Source organism: Talpa europaea, assembly GCF_964194135.1.
Source record: "Talpa europaea genome assembly, chromosome: 11".
NCBI classification, from domain to species: domain Eukaryota; kingdom Metazoa; phylum Chordata; class Mammalia; order Eulipotyphla; family Talpidae; genus Talpa; species Talpa europaea.
The window spans coordinates 36,218,498-36,244,672 of record NC_140078.1 but is presented as its reverse complement, the minus strand read 5'-3'; the positions used below and the strand labels follow the sequence as shown (position 1 = coordinate 36,244,672).

The following is a 26,175-nucleotide window of genomic DNA, read 5'->3' as shown; positions in this document are numbered from 1 at the left end:
TGTGAGAAAGAAAAATGCCCTATGGCTGCTCTGCAGAACTTATTACTGTTATAATAATCAACAGTGTTATTTGTTTTCTCTAATGTTTTATAATATTCAAAAGATCTTTTACATAAAACCCCCTTCTGCAAGGCACAAGCTCCATGCGTCTTAAGTTTCCATTGGTGACCAGACCAAACCCTCCTATCTGTGAGGGCAATGTGGAGCTTGGTCACTGTTGGGAGCCTGCTGCCCTAAATAGAGCTGGGGTTTTTGGAGAATACCTGTTTACTCTGCATACGAGTTCCAGGACATTAGAAGTTCTGCAAACAGAACTTCTTCCCAGAATTGACTCCTGTTCTCTGAGGATGTACTTACTGGCTTGTGTGCATGTTTCCTACTAATCAGGAAAACTTGTTTTCAGCAGTAATTTATTAATCTGTATAAGCAAAAACACAATTGCATGCTATTTTCGTGTTCCTTTGTCCATATCTTCAATAAAAACTTGGGCTGGGCGGGTGAAAGGCAGAGCTGCTCTCGATGGCACTCTCCCCAGCTTCTGCCCACTGCAAATTCATTTAGACTCCGAGTCTTCGGTAATGGCTGAGAACTTCATCGGCTGTCCTGTCTGCGGCAGGTCACACTATCTTACTGACTCATATCTACCCACAAGTGAAGAAAAATACCAGTTCTATTCTCTATCACAAAGATAGATTCAGAGGTTAAGAAAAATAATGGGTGTAGAAAGTTAAAGAGTGCTATATAAGTTTAGATAGGTAGACCTCTTCAATTTGTGCCTTTATGAACTGGTACAGATGGAGAAAACAATCTTGCCTCCCTTTTTACAAGGGTGGGAAAAAAATCAGGGTGTGATAATACCTTTTTATCCTGTCTGTTAGTGTAGAATATTTTTATAACTGTAGTAACATAGGGTAGCTTATTTTGATTAAATAAGATATTAATTATGTAACTGGCACTCATATTTTTAATACTTTGGAGTAGTACATGACTATTGATGTTGCTGGATTCTTAAGAGAATTTCTTCTACCTATAAATTAAAGTGATTTGGAGATGTGATTAATAATATGAGCTTTTATTTTGGGTGATGTTACAGGGAACAGATGTTGCAAATACTACTCAGGATAACAGAAGCTGTCATGCAGAAGCCAAAGGATAAACAAATAAAGGACTTGTTTGCCCAGAGCTTGGCAGGGTTACTGTTCAGGGTAAGTCTTTTTTATTAAAACACTGCATATGCAAGAAATGAATCAGATTTTTACAGCAAATTAGTTTTAGTCACTGAGAATTTTTAAGAGTAAAATTTAGCTTTAAATTTTTAGAAATTTAATAAGAAATTTTCCTTCTTGCGCCTCCCTAGTAGCGCAGTGGGTTGAGCATGGCACTGTGAAGCTGTCTGCAGCCTCTGCAGCATGGGTTCGATTCCCGGCCTGCCAGCGAGATTCCCACATGGTGCAGCAGACCTCTCCTGTCGCGTCTGCTGCTCCCCTCAGCAGTGCTTTTGGTCCGTCTGCCTGTTCTGCTCCCCACTTTGTCTCTGGTGAATACTCTCTCCCTCCTATGCCTCTGGCCCATACCCCAGCTATTGTACAAATAAAAAATAAACCTTAAAAAAAAAAAAAGAAATTTTCCTTTTTGACTTTCTCCTGAACATTGCAATTTATGTTTTGCTATTAGTGCCAGGCTTTTTTTCAGGTCTGCCTTTCTCTCCCTCTCAATACAATATCAGGTTATTCATTTTCTTGACTCTTCTTACCACGTGATAGTTGTGTTCTCAAGTGTTATAATGGGAATATTTTGCTTTATTAAAAAACCTCATTTATATTTTTGTTACCTTCACACCTTTCTGCTGCCTATATGCTTCCTCTTTTGACTTGCTTGACGTTGGTAGAAATAAGGAAGATGAAAAGAACCGATAGCCTTGGTAGATTTCAAGATGTGAAGGATGAACAGAATCATTGGAATAAGAATAAAGTCCAGGAACAGTTCAGGCTAGAAATGAAAATGTGAGAGCTTTTGGTATGATGGACAGTTTTGTTTAAGGCCATAAGACTGGATGGAATTACTTAGGGAGAGAATATGTGTCATAGAAGAGGACCGTCTCCATGCTCGTGCTTGGTGGAAGAGTCAGTCAAGGCTGCTGAGAAAGTTTGGTCAGTGAGCTCAGAGGGTAACTAGAAGAGCAAGTCTCTTGGATGCATGGAGAGGAGGGTTGGGTATGAGGGGAGTGGCCATTGGATCGTTCACTTTGAAAACATGTAGGTGATTGAGAATATTCTAGGGGAATGAGTGCAGCTGGAGTGGACAGAGGAGAAAATGTGAGCCTGGCAGTGGAGGTAGCAAGTATAGTGAAAACTTTGCAGAGATGTTGCTATATAGAAGGGAACAGGAAAAAGGAGAGGTGGTTGGAGAGGGCAGTTTACATGGAGGGCACGTCAGTGGGGATTGTATGTCTACTAATGGAAAACAAGAAGGGGTTGGGGAAGGGGAAATAAGGTGAGGAGGACTTGACTGGCCTTCAGTGGGAACAAAGAGCCAAGGAGATGATTGTTTTTCTCACATCTCTCATGGTAAGAAGGATCAAGAATATGTGTAGTCTGATACTGCCTTCAGAGGGAGAGAAAAGCCGATGATGAAATACTGCCTGAGAAGTATAAGTTTTAACTGGTTCTGAGAGAGGAGGTCTATTGCAGCATTTCTTTGGAAAGCATTCATATTTATAGTATACATAGAATTTATGTGACATTTTTGAAAGAGATTAGTGTACATGACTGTGGGAAAAATGTGAGATTCTACACAAATCAAGGAATTACAATGGATGGTCCTCACTTTGTATAATTTGACAGGAGAAGGCATGGTAGATGAAGACCAGAAGTGGTATTTGCAGGGAAGAGAAACTAATGAATCTCCTCAGTTGTCTTTCAGGTGATTTTGGAAAGTATCAACTAAAAGCATGTCTAGAATACAGGTAGAATATATAGGTGAAGGTAACAAAAAGGTAAATTAGTTCTTTGAATAAAGTTAAATATTCCCATTATAATACAAGAGAACATAGCTGTCACTTTTTAGTAATGTAATTTGATTGAATGATCTTGACTTGATGAAAAATGTATGAGAGGCTGCAGAAATACTTGGCATGTACTCACTTGCCTCCTGAATATGCTAATCACTTTCACTCTGATTGCCTTACCTTGTTATTGGATGTACGAAGTGTTTCTATACATCTTTTGCATAAATCCAACTCTTCTAGAGGGTAGTGCTGACCACTGCTCTTGTCTAGAGGGTAGTGCTGACCACTGCTTTACTACCTGTGCGGGCATGTAGACACTGCTCACTTTGTTCTGCTTTTCATGGAGTGCTCACCATAGGTGCCTTTGCAAGCTTCCAGTCATGAATAAATTGAGGTGCCTAGTGACATAGACTGAAGCCAGGCTCAGACTGGTTGGACTTCATTCCTCACCAGTTGACTGGCCCTCCACCTGTTGTGTGTGTTGAAAGTGGAATGAGAACTTGTCATTAAATTAAAAATCTATTCTGGAGTTTTGTTATTTGGTTGGTTTTCGGTTGGGGGTTGGGAAGGGAGAATATTCTCATTAAAAGAGGAATCTTGCCAGATATTAAAGATTACTTGAGTCCATGATTCTGATAATTTCAGTGTTGTTACTATTTTGGCCATGTGGGATATATCAAGAAGAATGCTTAAATTAAGAATTAACTATAAAATAGTAAAAAGCAGATGAGCTTTTTGGAGTTAGATTCTGCGCTCTGGTTCTTTTTTTTTTTAATTTAAATTTTATTTTTATATTCCCCATACAATTACAATCCCCTTATTTTTACCCCAAGCCCTTCTTTCCCCGTCCCCCATCCCCCATAGAGTGTCTCTGGTTCGTAGTTGTTTGTTGATTTTGATATTTTCTTTCTTATAGTTATTCTTTTTCCTGGTCCCTTATTTAAGTTTTCTAGATTCCTGCTAAGTGAGCTCTGATTCTTACTGGAGTTAGGCAGACTTTGAGTTCTGATACTTTCTGGCCTTGTGACCTTGAGCAAATCACTTCATCTTTCTGAGTCTCTTCCCTAATCTGCCACAATCAGGAAAGAATTCCTTCCTATCTTGCAAAGTTGTCATAAGAATCAGAGAGGATTCATTTGGGATTTATGATCATCTGTTAACTTCCCAGTTTGTTTTATGAGATCCAGGATGAGGGGAAGTGTGAAAGGTCTGGACAGATCTGCTGTTTAATCAAATGAGCATCATCTTAGTCCCATACTAAAATTAAAATGTGCCATCTAATCATTATTCATTTGTCATGTAGATTGTCTACAATTGCCAGATACTTGATTTTTAAAAATTTGAATAGGGAGACTATTTGAGAAGACAGGAAATTTTAAGCTGTTATTATCCTTTGATCTTTTTCTAATTTTTTCCTTAGGCATCAGTAGATAACCTGAGTTAGCAAATTCTCTTCAAATGATAGTGGAGTTTTACTTAGTTTTAAATATATACCAAATAATGGTGATTGCATTAATAATGTTTTAAATCTGTTATCAGTGCTAACTATGTCCTGTGAAACCTGAAGATATATCAGGAAAGACGATGGTCCAAACATGAGCTATTTAAAATAGTGTGAGCTATTACTTTAAAATTCTGTAGTGCCCTACATGTGGTAAGTAGAAAACTATAGAAAGTGGCTGGTTAGGAAATGTATGTAAGAAAAGTATTGACTTATGAGTTAAGGTGTTTTTTGTACAGCTTATATGTCAAGATATATTTGATAAAGCATGAATTTCAGTGCTGAAAGAACCTTGGAAATAATCTTTTTCAGGTTCTGATTTTTAATTTGTAGTGTTAGTCCAGAAAATCTATTATAAATTACCCAGGTCACAAACCAACTTAGTGACAGAACCAAGAGTCTGGGACTTTCTCTGTTCCTCATCCTCTTCAGAGAAGGATAACTCACTCAAAGTTCAAAGGTACCACCCTCACAAACTGAATTCTGATTTTGCTCTATGTGAAAGTTGTTAATTATGCTGATTCAACATTTCTGCATACATAGTTGTGAGATATCCTGAAATTAATTTCTCTTACTCTACTAGGATTATATTTTTAATCTAATATTTATTCATTTTATTTCACATATGCAATTCACAGCCTCAAACTCATTTTGAAGAAAGGAATGTGAAAATAGAAGCTGGAAAATATGTATAAAGTAACAATAATTAAAATTAATTTTTTCTTTGCATTATCCTTAATTTTTTAAAATTTCAATTTTTGATGTTAGAAGCATATTTTAAGTTTGAATATTAAAAATCTTAATACTTAACTACTTAACTACTTCAACTCAATAAACATTTTACCCCTATAAAAACAGCAAGCTTGAATTGAAAAGTAGCAAATAGGCATACTACTTTAAATATGATTTTCAAGTGGTTAGAAGAGACCTGCTTAATTATAAAATGCTTTCAGTTTCTCAAAGCTTTTCTATATCTGTGATAAGAAAAATGTTTGTTTTTTGTTATATATATAATTTTTGAGAAAAAACTAAAAAGCAAATTTACCCCAGCCCATGCACAACTCATGTCAGTAGTGATGGCCTTTTTTTTTTTTCTTCCCTAATTTGGCACCTTAAAAAGTGCATTTAGTTCTAATAGAAAATCCAGGGAAGTTACAGAGATTTAGATATAATGATTCTCTCTGCCAAGGTTAAGAAAAGCATTTGGGTTTCATCTGAGATGGGTGTGGCTATCTAGAGATTTGGTGTTTCTTTGAGGGAAGATATATTTTAATTTTAAAGGATGTGAAATATTTTGGCAGAGGTAAGGCACTGGACAATTTCAAAATAAAGAAATATCCAGAATATTCATAAAATTATCTTGCAGGGTAGACCATGTGATCATTATAGTGTCATAGAACATAAGACTACAGCAAAGCACTGGATAATGAAGAGACTATTAGGGAAAGGAGTGATGAGTGTTCTGATGGGGGAAACGCAGAGAACTGTGGGTCAGGAGGTTGCTTATTGGGACTGTGGTGTGATGGTATTGAGGGACACCTTGGAGGAAGTGATGTTTAAGTTGTGACCTAAAGAATGGAAGTTAAATTGGAGTGAAGAGAGGAAAGGCAGATTGTATCTAAAGGCCAGTAGCAGGAGAGATAAGGTTGAAGAACTGGAAGAATCTCAATGGAAAAAATTTAGTTCTCTTTACTATTATGCAGTGTTAGACATGCCTTCAGAGCATAATATAGGACTATCTGATAAGCTGGTAGTAGGCCAGGAAACCAGCAAAGGGATCAAGAGTGAACATGGAGATTCAGAAGTCAACAATACACAGATGACAACTGGAACCATAAGAATGGAGACCAAAAACCAGGCATAAGTGGGGAGTGGCATAAGGAGGGAGAAAGTGAGAGTAATGGGTTGACTGGGAGATGGGGAAATGCAGGTAGAGTGAGTGTAGAATATTCTTTCAAGAAATTCGGCTTTGGAAGGGGAAGAAAGGGGATTCCAGCTAGAAGAATCTGGGTTCAAGGAAACTTTTTTTAAGAAGAGGAAGGATAGGAGCATGTTTAAATGTTGATGGGGAGGAACTAGGAAAACATGGTAAGTTGTAGATAAAATAGAGATGGGGTTAATAGAAACAAAGACTGAGGAAAAGATCCTGTACACAGCTGTGGATAAGTATGGAAGAGTAGGTGCCCCTCTTTATAGCCTGAAGGTAGAGGAGGGGGTGGCTGAGTACATAGGTCTCATGGGTGTTCTTGTTTTATGATTGTTCTTCTTTTGAAATTTGTAGTGGTTCTGCAAAGAATCCGGGAGGAGTCAATGGAATTGGAGATTTATATATATATATATATATATATATATATATATATATATATATGTATATAAAAGAGGAAGTTTGAAATAACCACTATAGAGAATAAGGGAAAGAACTATTTCAGGAAACAGAATAGTTGCTATACAGAGAACTTTGTCTTCTTCCCTGTTGTAGTCAAGACCAACCACAGAAGGTAGAATAATAATTTTGAATCAGTAGCTTTGATTACAATGATACCATTTCACAGTAGCTCAAATTCTGATTACAGTATATCAAATGAATTTTGAGAAATTAAAAGAAAAGCTCCAAAAGCACTTTATTTTATTTTTTTTTTTTAAATAATAAATTTTATTTTTATATTCCCCATACAATTGCAGCCCCCCCATTCTGACCCCAATCCCTCCCCTCCCGCCCCGCCCCCCTAAAAGTGTCTCTGGTTCATAGTTTTTTGTTGATTTTGATTTTCACTTTCTTATAGTTATTCATTTTCCTGGTCCCTTATTTAAGTTTTCTAGATTCCTGCTATGAGTGAGACCATCCGGTATTTTTCTTTTTCTTTTTGGCTTATTTCGCTGAGCATGATCCCTTCCAGCGCCATCCATGTTGCTGCAAATTGCATGTGTTTATCTTTTTTGAATGCTGAGTCATATTCCATGGTATATATGTACCACATCTTCTTGATCCAGTCATCTATTTTTGGGCATTTGGGTTGTTTCCAAAGCTTAGCTATTGTAAACAGTGCTGCTATAAACACAGGGGTGCAGGTGCTCTTTGGAATTGATGTTTCTCTGTCCTTTGGGTAAATACCTAGGAGTGGAATTGCTGGATCATATGGAAGCTCTATGTTTAGTAGGTCCAGAAATCTCCACACAGCTCTCCACAGTGGTTGGACCAGTTTGCACTCCCACCAACAGTGCAGAAGAGTTCCTTTTTCTCCACACCCTCGCCAACATTTGTTGTTGCTAGTTTTTTTAATATGTGCCATTCTCACTGGTGTAAGATGGTATCTCATGGTAGTTTTGATTTGCATTTCCCTGATGACAAGTGATGTTGAACATTTTTTCATATGCCTGTTGGCCATTTGCATTTCCTCTTCAGAGAAGTTTCTTTTTAGCTCTTCTGCCCATTTTTTGACTGGATTATTTTCTTTGTTGTTGTTGAGTCTCATCAGCTCTTTGCAGATTTTTGTGATCAGTCCTTTATCATTAGTGTTGGGTGCAAAAATGTTCTCCCAGTTGGTGGGGTTTCTCTTTGTTTTTGTTATTGTCTCTTTTGCTGTGCAGAAGCTCTTTAATTTGATGTAGTCCCAGCTGTTTATCTTTGCCTTCACTATCACTGCTTTGGGTGATGTGTCTGTAAAGTTGTCTTTGATGTGCAAATCACGTAGTGTTTCGCCTATATTTCCTTCTATATATTTTATGGTTTCAGGTCTTATGTCTAGTTCTTCAATCCATTTTGAGTTGATTTTTGAGTATGGTGTGAGGTAGTGGTCAAGCTTCATTCTTTTGCATGTAGCGACCCAGTTTTCCCAGCACGATTTATTGAACAAACTTTCTTTGCTCCAATGCATAGTCTTTGCTCCTTTGTCAAAGATTAGTTGACCATAAATCTGTGGGTTTATTTCTGGATTTTCTATTCGATTCCATTGGTCTGTATGTCTGTTCTTGTTCCAATACCATGCAGTTTTGATGATTATGGCTTTGTAGTAGAGTTTGAAGTCTGGGAGTGTGATGCCTCCATTCCCTTCTTTTTTTTTCAGGAGAGCTTTGGCTATTCAGGGTTTTTTGTGATTCCATATGAATTTCATCAATAATTGTTCTATTTCTTTGAAGAATGACATTGACATTTTGATTGGGATAGCATTGAATCTGTATATTGCTTCCAAAAGCACTTTATTTTAAAATTCATTTTACTAATAATGTTAATTTAAAATGTCTTATTAAAAATGATAATACTTCCCAATGAAGGCAACTGAATTCTCTCTTTGGTTGGTTGGTTTTAGACGCTCATCGTGGCTTGGATCCGAGCAAACCTCTGTGTGTACATTTCACGAGAACTCTGGGATGACTTTCTTGGTGTGCTGTCCTCCCTTACGGAATGGGAGGAACTCATAAATGAGTGGGCCAACATTATGGACTCTCTGACTGCAGTGCTCGCAAGAACTGTGTATGGAGTGGAGATGACAAATCTACCTCTGGACAAATTAAGTGAACAAAAGGAAAGGAAGCAACGAGGCAAAGGTATTTAACTCTTACAGTGTAACACCAGATGTCTGGAGTGTGTATTATATATACTTAGGCTATTATGTAGGCTATATAGCTATACTATTATCCACAAACATCATAATAAGTGGAACCAGTCTTACAGTCAGTGTTTTTTTCAATGGTGGCATTAGATTGTGTCTCATGGCAGTATTTCCCTTAATGAGGATGGTCATTTTCTAAAGAGGCCATGGAAGATGGCAGGAAGTGGAGGAGTTGTATAATAACAGTAGTAATAGTAGTAGTAATAGTAGTAGTAGTAATAATAATGACTACCGCTTTGTACATATTATCTCTCTTTACCATCATAGTAACCAATGAAGCAGGTACTATTAGTCCCATATAATAGACAAAGAAACTATACAAAGACAAAAATAGTTCTCAGTGATTGACTTATTTACAGTTCCATAGCTAAGTGGTAAAGACAGAAATCAAAACCAGGCAAGTCAACTCAAGACACACCACTATTAAAATGTGTTCAGCTACCTCCCTGGAGAACATGGAAAACTTCTGAATGCTTCAGATGGGAGTCATTTGGCTTGGTTGTATTTCTAGATAAAAACTGTTTTGCACACACCCCCCCCCCGCAAAAAAAAATAGAACTACTATATGATCCAGCACTTCCACTTGTGCATAGATACCTGAATAAAATAAAAACACCATGTTGAAGATATTTCTGCACTCTCATGTTCATTTGCAGCATTGTTTACAATAGTGAAAACGTGGAGATAAGTGTCCATTGATGGTGCACTGGATAAAAAAGTGTAATACACAGTCATGTATCACTTAATCACAGGGAGTATTCTGAGAAATACATCTTTAGGCAATTTTGTTGTGTGTGAATATCATGGAGTGTATGTTATTCTCCAGACAGAACTTATCTATTTTTTTGACATAGCAATTTAGGAGACATCTTAGAAGAAGATCTGGTCATCTAGTCTTATTGTTCCTGTGAGACATAACACTAGGCAATAGGAATTTTGGCACCACAGTCATATATGTGGTCCATTGTTGACCAAAATGTTGTTATGCAGCACAAAACTATTTATTTTAAAGATTTATGTTTTTTATTTATACAATAGCTAGAGTACAGGCCAGAGGTGCGGGAGATTGAGAGGATTCACCAGAGACAGAGTGGGGAGCAGAACAGGCAGACGGACTGAAAGCACTGCTGAGGGGAGCAGCGGGAGTGACAGGAGAGGTCTGCCGCACTGTGTGGGAATCTCTGCCGCACTGTGTGGGAATCTCCCTGGCCAGCCAGAAATCGAACCCACACTGCAGAGGGTGTGGACAGCTTCACAAAACTGTGCTCAACCCACTGCACCACCCGGGAGGCCCAGCACATGACAAAGGAATGTAATTCAGCCATTAAGAAAAAATTGTGCCAACATGAATGTACTTAGAAGGCATTACACTAAGTGAAATAAGTCAGGCACAGAAAGACAATATTGTATAATCTATGTGTGGAAAACAATTATCATGACTATTGAAGATGCTTGGATATTTGGGAAGTTTTGGATTACTAACATATGAACAACTTCCTAAATGGCAATACAAAGAGTGATACCTAGTTTTCAATAAGAGAATCAGCTGATTGTATTGTAGCTGTGTATGCCATTTGCCAAGCAACACAGGATATGAAATGTATAGTAATGAATTCAGCCTTTAGGTTATTGTTTTTCTTGTCTTATCCTTTACCAGGTTGTGTTCTGGATTCTCAGAAAGGGACTACTGTGGGGAGATCCTTTTCTCTCAGCTGGCGGAGCCACCCAGATGTGACTGAGCCCATGAGATTTAGGAGTGCCACCACATCTGGGGCACCGGGAGTTGAGAAAGCAAGAAATATTGTTCGACAAAAAGCCACTGGTAAACATTTTAGATATTTTCAAAGGTCTTGTTGCTATCTAAAATGGATTTATAGAGATAAAATGTTATAAAATTCTACTCAGAGCTTAAATTTTATTAAATGAGATGTCTGTATACCTTTTTAACTTTTGTTCTGGTTACTCTTCAAATTATGGTTTTTTATATTTATTTCTAAATCTTCCCATTGCAAAATAGAACTTGGGGTGTTAATATTGAGAGATTTGTGCAAAATGGGAAAATAGATGTTTTGTTTAAACCTTGAAGAAAATAGATTCTTATAATTTCACAATTAGTTGTGCTGTTGTTGTCTTTGAACAATATTAATCTTAAGAGTATAGCAACCTCTTTCAGCAACGAAAAGGAAAAGATGCACTTAATTTTCAAGACTGGATGGAGACATTTTAATATTGTGTGCTTTGGAAAATTGAGTTTTACATGCTTGTAGGTGTGATTCTTACATACTATTTGAATTAACAAGAACTTGACCAAGAAATCACAGTTCATTGGACTGCTTTCCTGTATTTTATACCTAACACAAGAAAAGAAAAATGTTTATAAAGGAAGTTTACATTCAGTATTTAGTGCTTAAAAAGTAAGTTTATATTCATTGGTTTTGAGACTATTATAACTTAAGTTTAAAACAAATTTACCTCAGTTTCTTGTAGTCTTTCACATCAATACCATTCATTTGTAATTGACATTCCGCATGTTAACTTCAGAAAAATCACAAGATCTTCTGGCCGTAGATCAAAGGTTCATTTAATCTCAGCATTTTATAGTGCTTAGTAATGACAGATGGCATATAATCCCGTTAAAGTTTTAATGTAAATGTACCTTAACCCTAACTGCCTCATACTTTTTTGCTATAACTTTCATTGGTAATTATCACATTATTTACATGAACCTCCTATTCTGCTTTCCTTCATCCTCTCTCCTGATGAGAGAGTCTATTTCCAGTAACATATACTTTGGGTAGACTTAGTTACCAATTTCCCTCTTCATTCTAACTCCTAAAAACTCCTTTTCCCCATCACTGAATCCTTAAGAGAAAGTGATCAGAACAAAGTTTGTGATGAAGGTGGCATCACACCTGAGATGTCCACGCTCTTGCTTTCCCTCACAGTTCTTGAGTTACAGTTATAATAAAAGTGATCATTCAAAAACACTTTTAAAAGCTTTATTCCCACACTTTAATGAGCAGAAAATTATTGTATATTGCATGCATGTTCCATGCACTACTACTTAGCCAAAGTACAGCCCTAGAGAGATTGCATCTTTCTTTTTTCAGCAAGTATTGTAAACCAATAATGTACAGGTATTGGTATATTTTAGGAAATCCTTGATGTATTTATACCAGTGATTTTCTGTTTATCAGTGTTTTCAGGTGTGTGAAAACCATAGTATTACAAAATAATCAATTTTATAAAATTCTATAAAGTATTTTAGAGTATGTCACCTAAAAACCATAAATCTCGCCATTATAGTATTAATTTAAAAAACATTAGGAATCATGACATTTAAATGATAAGGCAAGAACTATCAAATTGGACAGTGGGCAGATCTGTTATCTTCATGTATTTTACACATGTTTGTATGGACACACATATATATTGCCTATGTTACTGTAGATTCTTAAAATTTCTAAAATACTTTCTTTTTTGTTGCCTATAGATACAATGGTCTTGAAGATTTTTTCTCGTGCTGTTTATATGATTTATTTATACAACTAACAATTAGTAGTTTTACTGTTACCTTATTCTCACATTGTATAATAATTCACCTTTTCTTCTTTTAAAAAGAAGAGAAAAAGTCCAGAATATTTTTATGGTAGATTTTAATTTGTGTAGAGATCACCTTTTAATAAGAAAACAGCAGCTCGTGAAGGTAGTTATTGCTACTTTTAGTTTTTTGATGTATATTATGGAAAACCCATTTGAAAGTGACTTTTTTCCCTAAAGTAAGAGAATAATTTAATATTTTGATATGCAGCACAGACTACACTGAGGGAGAGAAAATGTCAGGAGTGTTGGCATGAATGAAATATAAATTAAGCACTTGCATAGTAATTTAACACAGATAAAATTTAACAAGGAGTGCTTTAGTTTGTAGCATATAGGGACTGTCAGGAACAATCTTATAAAATAAAACTCTGTTCCTGAGTGTGAATGATGCTAAAATTTTAGATGTCTAAAACGAGAGATAAAAGGAAGTCTTAATTTCCACACAGAATAATTTTTCTGTATTTTTTAAATACCCAGTGATCAATTTTGAAAAAATGCACTCTTTTTTATAGAAGGAAAAATTTTTAAAGCAACACTTGAATGAAAATTTTTTTGACAATGAAAGGTTAAGAAACCTTTCAGGAAATTTGAAGTAAATCAGTTTGGCACTGACATGGAAGTTGTTTTCACTTCAATATTATCTTGCACATAAGTGAATTATACTGTAATTGTGTTGCAGATAGTCCATTAGAATAGGGAATTTTAATCACCAAAGGATGGGAGAAGAGTCAGAAAAGTTAAACAATTTGTTACAATTTGTTTCACTTTTTACAAAGTTAGTTTGTAGTTCTGTTTTATTCATGTGAAATAAAAAACACATAAAAATATTAAAACAGCAAGTAGACTTTTATATTTTTGTTTTCAGGAAAAATCTGATTTTATTGATGGTAGTTATATTTGCATTTACATATGTGGCATATTCTCTTCTATCTCCATCTTTTCTCAAATATTCATTTAACTAGCAGTATATAGAAATCTTAAGAATATCATGAAGTTCAGTCTAAGAAAATATGGATTTAATAAGCATGAAATGTGATCTAAAATGATGAGTTTCAGGGAGATTTTTACTTTTTTTCAAATATCAAATCTGAATATTTAATTTACTAAATTATCTGGTTTTGAACGTTGTCAACTCTCAGTAGACTTTTAAATTGTTCATTTTTATAGAGAAATTTTAACCTGAGACTAGATTTTCCTTCTCTCCCTGAGTTCTTTTTGTTCTTGTCTTTTAGGAAGGGAAAACTGATTTAATGTCTGCCCAAATAAACACACAACCCAATGTGAATTTGATATCCAGCAGAAAAAAGGAAAGGCTAAGCATGTAAAAATTCTAAAATAAGATTGATAATTGGTGAATTGTCCATTTTCCTGTGTCGTCAGAATGACTGAATTGAAGTTGGCTGTGCTTTGTAATTCCTTTAAAGTTTAAAATTACCTCCTTTAGATGTTTAAAGAGAACCCATAGTAGTAGTAGTGATAATAATCATAATCATAATCAGAAGTGAAAGATCCTGATGTTCTTCTGACATAACTATTACTTTATCTCTCCTGGAAGCTAAGCGAAGCCAGTCTATCAGCAACTGTGTCCACCTTTCTGAGGCTTTGCCTGCCACTAAAAGCGTCCCGCTCCTCCTCCACACCGTGAGCGCTCTCTTACCTGGTCTCTCTTACTCTTCTTGCTCTCACAGGCTGTCAGGTACTGTAACACTGTCTAATGTGTCGTTAATATACCTGGGCTTCTCCCCTTGCCTCTCGGCCTTGCTTCCTTCTGTTAATATCCCCACATCACGCATGCCTGCCTGGCCATTGCACTATAAACTTCAATGAACACTAATAACTATTTTTGTGTAGTTTAAATGTTTAGTAGTAATTAGTCAAGAAAATTTCTGTAACTCCACTTCTTTTTGCATCCCCAATAAAAGGATGGAAGGATTTTTTGGCCCGTAATTTTTAATAGAGGGAAACAGTTACGTTTGCTTCAGTGTGCCTTCTATGAAGTGTCTGTAGAACTGAAAGGAATTTACATACAAATTTATAAAAGTTTTTAATATATCTGGCCTCCCTGGTGGCGCAAGGGGTTAAGATGCAACCTATGAAGCTCTCCGTAGCCACTGCAGCAGGAGTTCGATCCCCAGCCAGGGAGATATCCACATGGCGCAGCAGACCTCTCCTGCCTCACCCGCTGCTCCCCTCAGCAGTGTATTTCAGTCAGTCTGCCTGTTCTGTTCCCCACTCTGTCCCTGGTGAATCCTCTTACCCCCTACACCTCTGGCCTGTACCCCAGTTCTTATATGCATAAATACATAAATCTTTTTTTTTAAAAAGTTTTGAATATATCAATGTTAGAATACTTGTCTTGCCTTCCCCCAGAAATGAGTAAAGTCGAAAAGTTATGCAGCTAAAGTCGAAAAGTTCTTTGAGGTTAATAAAATCATGTATAAAGTAACAATCACGTTTAAAGTAGCAATTTTTAGCATAGTCACCTCAACAAAAAAGTCTTACTTTGCACTCAAGTGAATAATTAGATATATGTCTACTTATTTTTTAATTATTCTCAGATGAACTGAATCTTCTTATTAAAGAGGAAAATGTTTTTATGTCCTTTTTTATTTTCAGAAAGATTGCATTATGTATTAGTATTTATTTATATTGGCAATAGCTCAATTGAGATTTTCTGTAGCACTACATTATATCATACTGTGGGTCACCAAAGCAAAATTAAAGCTTAGTTCTCCTGATATATACATATATATATAATATTATTTAATTTGTAGAATGAGTGAGGTTGTTAGTTTTCCTGAAACTCACCCTCATAATTTCTTTTTTACTAGTTTGTCCAGAGTATGTTCTCATAAGAAACCTCTTTCTGTTAGTAATATCATTTAGGCAATTTTTTTTCATGCAACATTATATTTTAGCTTGCTCAGACTTAATTCCATGTATACATACACCATCCAGTACAAGTTTAGTATGATTTAGAGCAGCAGCTCTGAACTGGAGATGGTTTTATCCCCTAGGGCACATTTATACCCCAATGTCAAGAGATGTTTTTGATTGTCACAACTGGGGCAGTGGAATGGCATCTAGTGGGTGGAAGCCAGGGTGTAGTTAAATGTGCTACAGTCCACAGGACAACTCCCACCACAAAAAATTATCTGATCAAAATATCACTTGTGTTGAGATTGAGAAACTCTGATTTATAGAGTGAAATCTATAGGTTGTGCTGGATCTGTATCGTCCTGCCTTTGCCATTCTTATTTCTGACTTTATAGCACAGTGGTAAAGGGACTTAGCAGTAGTGTGTCTCAAGAATGAATCTACTATCCTCTTTGTTTCATTTGACACCTACAGTTGTGAGTTCCTCTTAAGTCTGATGCCATTTGTTCTTTATAATTAAAATGATGCCGTTGTCTTTTGTGACTATCCTATCAAGAGACTGGGCTCAGGGTCAATCAATATCTATCCTCCATCTTAGAATGTTCCTCTCACTGGTTGGCACATTGGAATAATACATTTGTGCTCTACCTTAAATCCTAGTATGCTGTCATGTTTTGCTAACTTATTGCTAAGTATAAATAATATAGGATCTATCCACCTACACAATAATAAAAATGCTTAATGTTGACGTTCTGGGCACAGTTCTTTTTTTTTTTTTTTAAGAGTTGTTTATTTATGCATACAAGAACTAAGGTGTAGGCCAGAAGTGCAGGGGGTGAGAAGATTCACCAGAGACAGAGTGGGGAACAGAACAGGCAGATTCACTGAAATACACTGCTGAGGTGAGCAGTAAGACAGGAGAGATCTGCGGCGCCATTTGGCTTAGCTCCCTGGATTGAACGGGGTCGAACTCATGCTGTAGTGGCTTCAGTGGCGTATGATAGCTTGACAGTGCTGTGTCTTTAACTGCTGGGCTACCAGCGGGGCCCACAGTTCTTTAATATAAAAATGATTGCTACTTCTACGTTCATATAAGTTAACATTTCTTGTTTTTGTTTCTAATCTGTATGACAATTCAACTCAGCAAAATTGTTTTAATAATATAAACAATAGAGAAATACAACCCTCTGGGAGTCTTTATTTCATGGCAGCAGAATTCTAGGAGAGTCAGAACCCCTGGACCCCAGTGGTATGGATAGCTCGATAAACACATGGGAGGTGGAACCAGCACTTTCAGTGACTTCCTTTTTTCCTTTCTGTGAACAATTCTTTCCAGCTGTATTCCCATTTTTACATATCACTTTTATGTTGGAAATTTATCAATATGTGGTTCTTACAGGCCATGTAAGCAGTAGATTTTTCACTTTTTTAAAAGAACATTGTAATATGGGCCTCCCCTGGTGGCGCAGCGGTTGAGCGCTGGGCTGCGAGGCTGCCTGCAGCCTCTGCAGCGCCGGTTTGTTCCCCGGCCACCAGCAAGGGTCCCACAAAAAAAAAAAAAAAACATTGTAATAGTAGTAATTAGAGGTCAGAGATCTCGCCTAACTCTAAAAGAGGTGATTGCATGTAACCAAAAGTCTCTCTTAATTGTGTTTGCATCTGGTTCTTGGGCTTACAAGTAGTATCCTATTGTCTGGAAGTGCTTGCTGTTAGGATCCAGACTGAGTCACCTTTGAAAAATTTGACCTTCTGGGAAACCTCAAGATGTTTATTACATCTCTTTCACTTTTTATAGGGTCAAGTTTTAAAGCACAATGCTTTAAGAAATGACATCCTTAATTTTGTTTGTGGAACCTTCTATAAGGTGTAAATAATACTCAGAATTTTTGGTCCTAAAAGATTGAATCTCACTCCATTTAATAAGCTTGATTAAGAAAAATTTAAAAAGTGAAATTGCTTTAAAAATTGATATCTGGAATAAATAGAAATTGCTAAAAGGTTTGCCAATTTAACCATGCTGGTTCTTAATGGGGGAAAATGAAATTAAGTAATCCCAGAATTTATAATATATTTTTATATAACTTAGATTGTTAGTTTTCTATTTTGAATATCAGATCATCCTGTATCTTTGTATATCCCTGTTAAAATGTTTCTATTTGTTGTGAAGCATCTGCTACATTATTAGTGTAGAATGGGAGTAACTTTAACATTAATCATTCTTTCTTAACAGATAAGCCAGCAGAGGGAGCTCAAGAACTGTTTTTTTTTTTTTTTTAAGGAAAAAGGTATCAAGAAAACATTCATTTACACAAAACATATATTGAATATATTCTTAGTACAAAGTATGAGAGGACCAATAAATGTATATTTGCAAATCAGAAATGGAATTTAAGTTGTGGGATAAGGAGAGTTCACAATTCTTTTTTTTCATAGTATAATTACACGAGTAGGTCAGAGAACCACTAGCATAGTAGCCCTAAGAGCATATTTAACATTGAGATTCTCCCTTTCCTTTCTACCATAATCGTGATTGCTCCCACTCTTACCAATTCTGGTGATTTCTACAGTGTTGGGCCTTCTCCATCTGAGAAGTCCCTACCAACAGTTTTGCAAAAACAAAGCCTTAAAGCTGCATTAGGTCAGCCTGTTGGGAAGGCAGACCAGCTGGCGATGGCAGGCTCTTCATTCATCTGTTGTATTGAGGACCAGAGGGGACACTTGAATTTGGAAGCCATGGTGCTGTGTCTGTATTGCATCCCACCAGATGGTGATATTCTTTATCTTTAAAAAGATGCTGCCAGTGTTGGCCCAGCTCTTACTTGTTTCTGCCCATAGCCCAGAAACCAACATCTACCAGTTTTTGGCATCAAATTTAAGAGAATAAAATCCACTCTTCCCACTGTCCATAAAAACTGGCACTTGCCAGTTTTTTGAGTTAGAAAGCTCTTGGGCTCCCTCTACTGATATTGGACTAATAAATAGGTCCATTAACAAATAAAACTCCTCTCTGGTTTTGGTGTCTTGCGTAATTAGGATAAACAATGAAAGAAGATGCCAGAAAGGCTGACCCCATGGTGTCATCTGGCTTCTGTTGCCTAATCCTGAAGATACTGGAAGTAGACCTGTGAAAAGGATGTAGTCTGTGCTTTGGGATGTGTGACTAAATCACCAGCATTTGCATATGTCTTGTGTGTCTCTGTGAGAAAATGAACATTTCTTATCCATTTGAGACAAGAGGAAGTTACTTGCCACCCTGGCCTTCCTTTGCTTGTGCCATTAAGTACAGTTTCCTGTCAGCATCTAAATTTACATGCAGCCCCGTGCTTTGAATTGTAAATGAAGGATCACACAAATTACATAGTTTGGTGGTCTTGTGGCTTGTGTACTTTAAAATGGAATTTTTATTTGGATAGTAAAAACAAGTGTTTTGTTGAAATCCTCTATATTCAACTTAGATATTAGTATATTCAATTTCTTACACACAACTGCATGGTTAGGGCAAGCCAACACTTTGGCTTGTGGCTCAGATTAATGGATTAAATAAAGGATGGCATATTAGCAGTGAGGAATAGGGTGACACTACCAGATAAGATAATACTGGCTGAATTTTGATCCGTCTTGTAGATGAGGGAAACTTTTAACTCATTAAAATTTGTAGACAGTGTGATGTTCTATGGATGTAAAATTTTATGACTGCAGAGCAAATATGGAGTCTGATGAGGGATGCAGTGGTGGGGTCCATACACAGGAACATATAGCAGGTCCTGTCTGGGCAGCACTATGGGGAAGTGGGCAGGGAGCAAGTTTGAAGTTAGTGTAGAAGAGTGAGCAGCAGGGAGACAGCAGTGGTGCCAAGAGGGTAAGAATTGCTTGAGACTAATGTGAAAAAGAATTCCTCATGGGGAATCAGTCTGTGGTGCAATAGCAAGGAGAGCCCTGTATTTGCCAGAAGGAACATAGGCTTAACTGTATAATGAAGAAGAGTCTCTGCAGGAGAGGAGTGACACAATCAGATCTTTATTTTAGAGGGAACTTACTAGTTTCCACATAGTGGATTGATATAATGGTGATAGGCCAAGGGGAAGAGTAACCAGTTAGGAGGTCATTATAATCTAGGCAAAAGATGTGCACCCCTGAAACTATGATTCTAGATAATGAGGGTGACGTGTTTCTTCCAGAGCCCTGAATTGTTTTTAGGGATTAAAATGAATCATGAAATTTAGAAATGGGATAGGAGGGAGTTTCTTCACTAAAGAATGTAGCTTGTAATGTCAGCTATGATTGTAGAGTAGTTAGTTCTCTTTTATAGTTTTCTATTTTGTGATGTGTATTCTCTAAAAAAATCAGTGGGTCATTTTTGTACTTTAGTGGTTAATTCAACATTGCACTGGTTTTGTGTACTATGGAATCATAATTTTATTTGGGCATTTGTGTATTTATCATTAGAAGGATTAATAAATGTGAAATTCCCCATGTTTCTCCTTTTAGGGGTGTGTGTGTGTGTGTGTGTGTGTGTGTGTGTGTGTGAGAGAGAGAGAGAGAGAGAGAGAGAGAGAGAGAGAGAGAGAGAGACCTTTTATTTTCCTCAAATGTAAACTACCCACTCTGTGTATCTCTTGGACTTCCCTTTCCTTAGCATGCCTGTCCCTAAAATTCCAAATCACCTTTACAGTTCTCAACCATTTCTGTGACTTTTTCTCCTCCCCCTCCTTTTTTTTCCTGTACTTTGATTGAAAAATAAAATGCTTTGTATCACTTAAAAGGAAAATGTGTTCTTAGTGTGGACTATTAGACAAGTGTAGGATACTTTATGATATAAAAGCAGATTATCTTTTGCACAATTTTTGGGGAAAAAGTATCTTTTCTAGAATCAGTTAAGTACTGAAATTACTTTACAATATCTCCCTGCTTGTTTTGTGTTAATGTCCACAGAAGTGGAAGAATGTCAGCAGTCAGAAAATGCATCTGCAGTCGAATCTGGCTGCCTGGTGGCAGAACAGCAGCAGATCCTGCGGAGCAGCAGCACACCAGATGTCACTGAGCCCCTGCGCGCAGATTCTTCTCAAGGTGTGGAGGTGCTTCCCTTGTTATTTTAGTACTTTATATTCTGGCTAGGAGAAACTCTGTGTCCTGTTGCTTTCTTACTATTTCACAGACATTCACTTTATAAGCTGATTACAAGGATATGATTTCTGATAATGAAATGTTTTCACTATTTGAATGTTTAAACTATATCTACACTGTGTTTAAACTATATCTACACTTGAATGTTTAAACTATATCTACACTTCTAATGTGGCATGTTATGAGGACTAGAAAGAACTCCAGAGTGGCTGAAGTAGGAAGGAAGCTGAGAATATTACACTGCAAAGTAAAGGATAGCAGCAAGGTAGATAGAAGACAGGGAGACCTGACATTGAGAATGGAAAATTGAACAGACTTGTGAAAACGTTATTAGCAACTTGTAGTCTCTGTTGAGGTTGAAAATAAAACTTGTGATAGCATTAACCACAGTTTCTCCAACTTTCAAAGACAACAGGACTTAAAAGCAAAAAGGCACACGGTTAGACCTGTAAACAATGAATAATGTACTTTACAATAATAGCACATGTCTAAGTTGTGTTTGGTGTCATTGACTTAGTTTTGGCTTCATGAGTTAACTAAGAAGTAAATCAGACTTATTTATCAATATACTGTGTCATAGTTCTTCGTATCAGGGTCATGTTACCATTATCAAATGTGTAGGGAAATAGCCCCTCTTAGAAATCAGTTTGAAATTGAGAAAATACAATAAAAAATTAATTTTAGAAATGTATTATCTAAATGATTTCTTGTTCACCAAAAGGTATGTAAGATTGTTAGAATCTTCCAGTTGCCTGGAGTTTTCTGTGAGGCAGGTTTTAAAATGTGTTCAAATTTTATTTTTTGACATTCAAATTTAAAAACAATTACAAATGTTCCAAGTTTCCTTTTTGGATTTGGTAAGTTGTGTTTTTCTAAGAATTTGTTCATATTTATTGCTGTCAGATTATTCTATAAACTCCTCTTAGGATCTTTATATTATTTGCTGGTTTTGTGGTGGTACTACCTTTTTTTATTACTGATGCTGGTTATTTGTGCTTTCTCTCATCAGTCTTTATTATCAAGCAGTATTGAGCCACCTCACTGATCTCTTCTCCCTGTTGGCTCACATGGTGAAGCTTAGACAGCTTTTCTCTGCGGTATCTGCCCCAACACCCCAGGAACAGGTCTTGTCCTTCCTTGTGCTAGCGTGATGTGCTGACTGGGCCTAAGGGCCAGCTGTGTACTACATGTCACAGTGGATGACATTCAGTCGACTCTCAAAAGCTCTCCATAGAGCCGGGTCAGAGAGACTGGCTCTTTAATGTGGACTTGACCCACAGATTATCAGTTTGCCAGGCCTTTAGCATTTGTCTTTATATTTATAGGATATCTAAATTTAATAATTACTCTATAAAAAACATTTTTTAATTTACCCTCTGAAATATTCCTTCTGTTAACTTTTTTCCCAAATCTGTAGGTCAAAAGATAGAAAATGCACAAATTTTGAGTTCTTCAGAACCCAAGCCTATTCAAGAGAATAAAGGACATCTGAAGAAAGAACATGAAGGAATAACAGTAAGATACTTTTAAACCACATCAGTTTGTCATAAAAAATAAGCATATAAATTACTGATACAATAAATAAATTTATTAGTGGCACTGATGCTTTCCTTTACAATTTTTTGTCTTTTTTAAAATGGATTGTATCTCCAAATGATCTTGAAGTCTTCTTAAATTTTACTGCTGTCCATGTAAGATTATCATGACATTGCAAAAACAAAAAATTAGCATGAAAATATAATTTACCACTTGGTCTACATGTGACACTGTGTAGTTTTAAGTGGTATTGTTGTCTGAAAAGATACAGTTTTGGGTAGTAGCATTCACCTGACATAAGTTAGTAATAAATAAATGAGGTTTTGCAAAGATGTTATGGTTTCTTTAAAATAAATGTAAAATAGCATTTACTGAATTTAAAAACAAATATTAAGTATAATTTTTTTAAGTAGTCCATAACTCACACAAATATATTTATTCATTTGGAAAAAAAAACAACATAGTATATAATCCATAGAAAACTAGCATTTTACACAAAGGTGTAAAAGAAAAAGAAAAACCTTTCCCTACTCCTCCATGTCTGGAAGATAATCAACATTAATTTTTTTCTTTGTTTTTTAAAAGGCGACTACCGGTTCATAATGTATAAGTTATATATATAATTGTGTATATTTCCACAATCAAATAAGCACCCACAAACCCACCACTCAGCTTAAGAACTAAAAGATTGCCAGAGTCATTGCTTTTGCCTTGAAGTTCCTTGTCCCCTAACAGAGCAGCATTATCTTGACATTGTGTTGATCATGCCCTTGCTTTGCTCTGCTGTTTTTCTCTATATGTTGTATCTCCAAACAATATATCCTTTAGTTTTGCTTGTTATTGAACTTAATTAAAGAGATATTATTGCTTAATTATTTATTTCTAAAGTTCATCTTCATTATGGCAGGTAGCCATAGTTCATTAAATTTGCTCTGTCCTATATTTCATTGTGGCTATATCATAATTTTTCCCATACTCTTGATAGACATTTAGATTGTTTCATGTTTTTTTTTAATATATATGAAAAAACACAGTTTTGTACATTCTTGTATGTGTTTCAAGACCTACATATTGAAGTTTTCTCTGTGGTGACTATCTAGGTATGGAATTAATGAGCCATAGAGTAGAAGAATGTCCTACACAAGTATGTGTTTTCTAAAGTGGTTGCACTACTTACAGTTCTGTCAGCAATGTATTAAGAGTTGCCATTCATTCATATTCTTGCCAACACTTGCAGCTGTCAGGCTTGAAATTTTTTTGTCACATGGGTGAAATTGGATCTTATTTTAATTTGCATTTCTCAGATTACTTACAAAGTTTAAAATCTTTCCATTTGTTAATTGACCATTTGTTTTTCATCTATGCAGTACCTACTGATTTCTGTGCCATTTTTATATTTTTATATTGATTTATCTTTTCATCTTTTTTGTATCAATTTTTTATATAGTTTGAATACTAATCCCATTTTGGTTGTGTTCTGGCAAATAAAATACATGGCTTATATTTTCACTTTCTCCAGTGTTTTTGATGAGCAGAAGTTCTTAATTTTGATGTTTTTGGTTATTAATCATTTTCATGGTTAGGTTTTATGAAAAAATTAAAATATCAATTCCACAGAGATAGAAATATTACCTTATATTTTAAGTGTTTCAGTTTTGCTCTATATATTTAACTCTTTCATCTAACTGAAATAGATTGTTTATGATATGAGATTGGAATCCAGTTTCACTTTTTCACCTACACAGGGGAATTCCATTTATTGAATTAAATTTTCCTTCATTTATCTGAAGGCCACCTTTCTCTCATATATGCTGTTTCAGGGATGTGGTAGGCTTTATTTTGGCACTTGACTCATTGGTTAATTTGTCTTTCTGAACAATACTACAGCATCAATTAATGTAGTTTCCCCTCTTATTCTTCCTCTACTCCCTTAGTGGAAGCTATTTTTCATATCTTTTGTCTTTCATTGTTGCTGTTGAGAACTCTTCTATCCATCCTATGTATTGTTCCTTGCCATTCTCTGTGCTTCTCCCTTGGTTATTCTACATCACATTTAAGTGCAATTTCTTTTGGTTTATGTATTTGTCTTTTTTGGTATGCTATATGCCAAGTTACCTGTGGTTGCAGCCATTGTTTCTGGGAAATTATTGGCAATCATTTCTTCAAATATTTCCTATTTTATTCTTTGCTCTACCTTTTTGGAATTTGGGGAAGAAATATATTAGTCCTTCTTATTCTGTCTTCCATGTCTCTTTAAGTTCCCATTCTGTTGTTGCCGATCTTTTGGCTACATACTGGGTAATTCTTCAGATATGTCTTTTATTCAGTTAAATAGTTCTCTATTGCTATGCAATCTGCTATTTAATACTTAGAGTTTTTTGGTTCACCAACTGTATCTTTTGGTTCTGAAAGTTCAGGTTGATTCTTTTCAGGTATATCTTGTAATTTCTAATAGTCTTGCTTCAGGCACAGCAGACCTCTCCTGTCTCACCCGCTCCTCCCCTCAGCAGTGTATTTCAGTCAGTCTGCCTGTTCTGTTCCCTACTCTGTCTCTGGTGAATCCTCTCACCCTCCCGTACATCTGGCCTGTGCCCCGGTTCTTGAATAAATAAATAAATCTTTAACAAAAATAGTCTTGTTGCTTGTACATTTTTGTAATTCCCATCATTTATTCCTTTAAAATGTTCACAGGTTGCAATTCTAAATTCTTTGTTTTATTATCTGAAATCCTTGAGAGGTTATCTGAATCTATTATTTGTTGTCTCTGAGCCTTTCTCATGCATGGTAATTTATCCCCTTTTGTGTTTGGTAATCTTTGATTGTGATTTCCTACTGGCTAATCTTAATCTATAGGAAACCTGAATGTCCAAAGTGATTGAGTTTTACCAGGGCAGTATTATATTGGGTCTCCCAGGAACTGGGACTGCTACTTTAATCCTAAAGTCTTGTTCCTTTTGCCACTGACCATGGTATTATTGTGTTTAACCCTTTGATAACCTCATTTCACTGTCCTGGTTTCTGCCTACCTTTGGGGGGAGGGGAATGTTATGGATCACCAGCTAGAGGTTTATTTTCCTTTCTTTGAGCCCTAAAGGGCAACCCAAGTTTTTATGCAGGGACTAGTTCGTTAGCTGGTGGATATTTCATCTCTTGTTATAATCAGAATCAGAAGAGAGTGCATTCTGCTTTTCAATTAAGGAAATGTCCTAATTGTTATATTTCCAATTAGATATTAGTCATCTCTCTTTAAGGTTGTATAACATTTTGTCATATACCATTAGTCTTATAAATATTTTATTCATGACCCATATCTCTGGTTTAGTTTAATTATACATCCTGGTCTCCAGTTTTCATTTGTTTGCTTGTTAAATATTCATCCCATTAGTTGGCACATTGAATCCCAGGTTTTTTTACACACACTGCACTAGAGGCCAATTTACATCTTCGTTCCTGATTTTATCCTCTATCTCATCATTCTTAGATTTTTGTTGCCCATTTATAGGACATTCTCTTTAAATATGCAACTCAAAGATGGACTTTAAAATATTAGAAACTTCCCCAGGTTCCTTCATCACCTGTCCTTCATTCTGTTCTCCCTTTCTCCTTCCCTTCCTTCCTTCCCCACCTCCCTTCTCATGGACTCCTAGATTCATGCCCTTTTGTGATTTAATTTTCATCCACTCCCATTTACAGCTGAAAACAAACTCTTGTCTGTCATTATGCAGCATTTTCTTATTCATATTTTCTTCTCCTTTTCTAACATCAAAAGCCTTACCTGCTCATTTTTGAATCACCATAAGAGTTACATAGCAATTTTCTTTTCAGCTCTAACCTATCCCACAGAGAACACCTAGACTTATCTTTCTTATCATGTTTTTAATTACAAAGCTATTGTCAGGAACATACAGTTGCTCATT

At 36.0% G+C, this 26,175-nt stretch overlaps 1 protein-coding gene across 1 annotated transcript in view; it reads left to right on the top strand.

Annotated features, from left to right (window-relative positions):
• Positions 1 to 26,175, top strand: part of RALGAPA2 (Ral GTPase activating protein catalytic subunit alpha 2) — a gene marked incomplete at its 3' end in the record, with an annotated part of 286,220 nt that overhangs the window by 98,567 nt on the left and 161,478 nt on the right. The window contains exons 14-18 of the mRNA XM_084248454.1: positions 1,094 to 1,205; positions 8,816 to 9,053; positions 10,776 to 10,940; positions 20,531 to 20,665; positions 22,140 to 22,237. Of these exons, the coding sequence (XP_084104580.1) occupies positions 1,094 to 1,205; positions 8,816 to 9,053; positions 10,776 to 10,940; positions 20,531 to 20,665; positions 22,140 to 22,237 (748 nt within the window). The remainder of the gene's footprint in view (positions 1 to 1,093; positions 1,206 to 8,815; positions 9,054 to 10,775; positions 10,941 to 20,530; positions 20,666 to 22,139; positions 22,238 to 26,175) is intronic.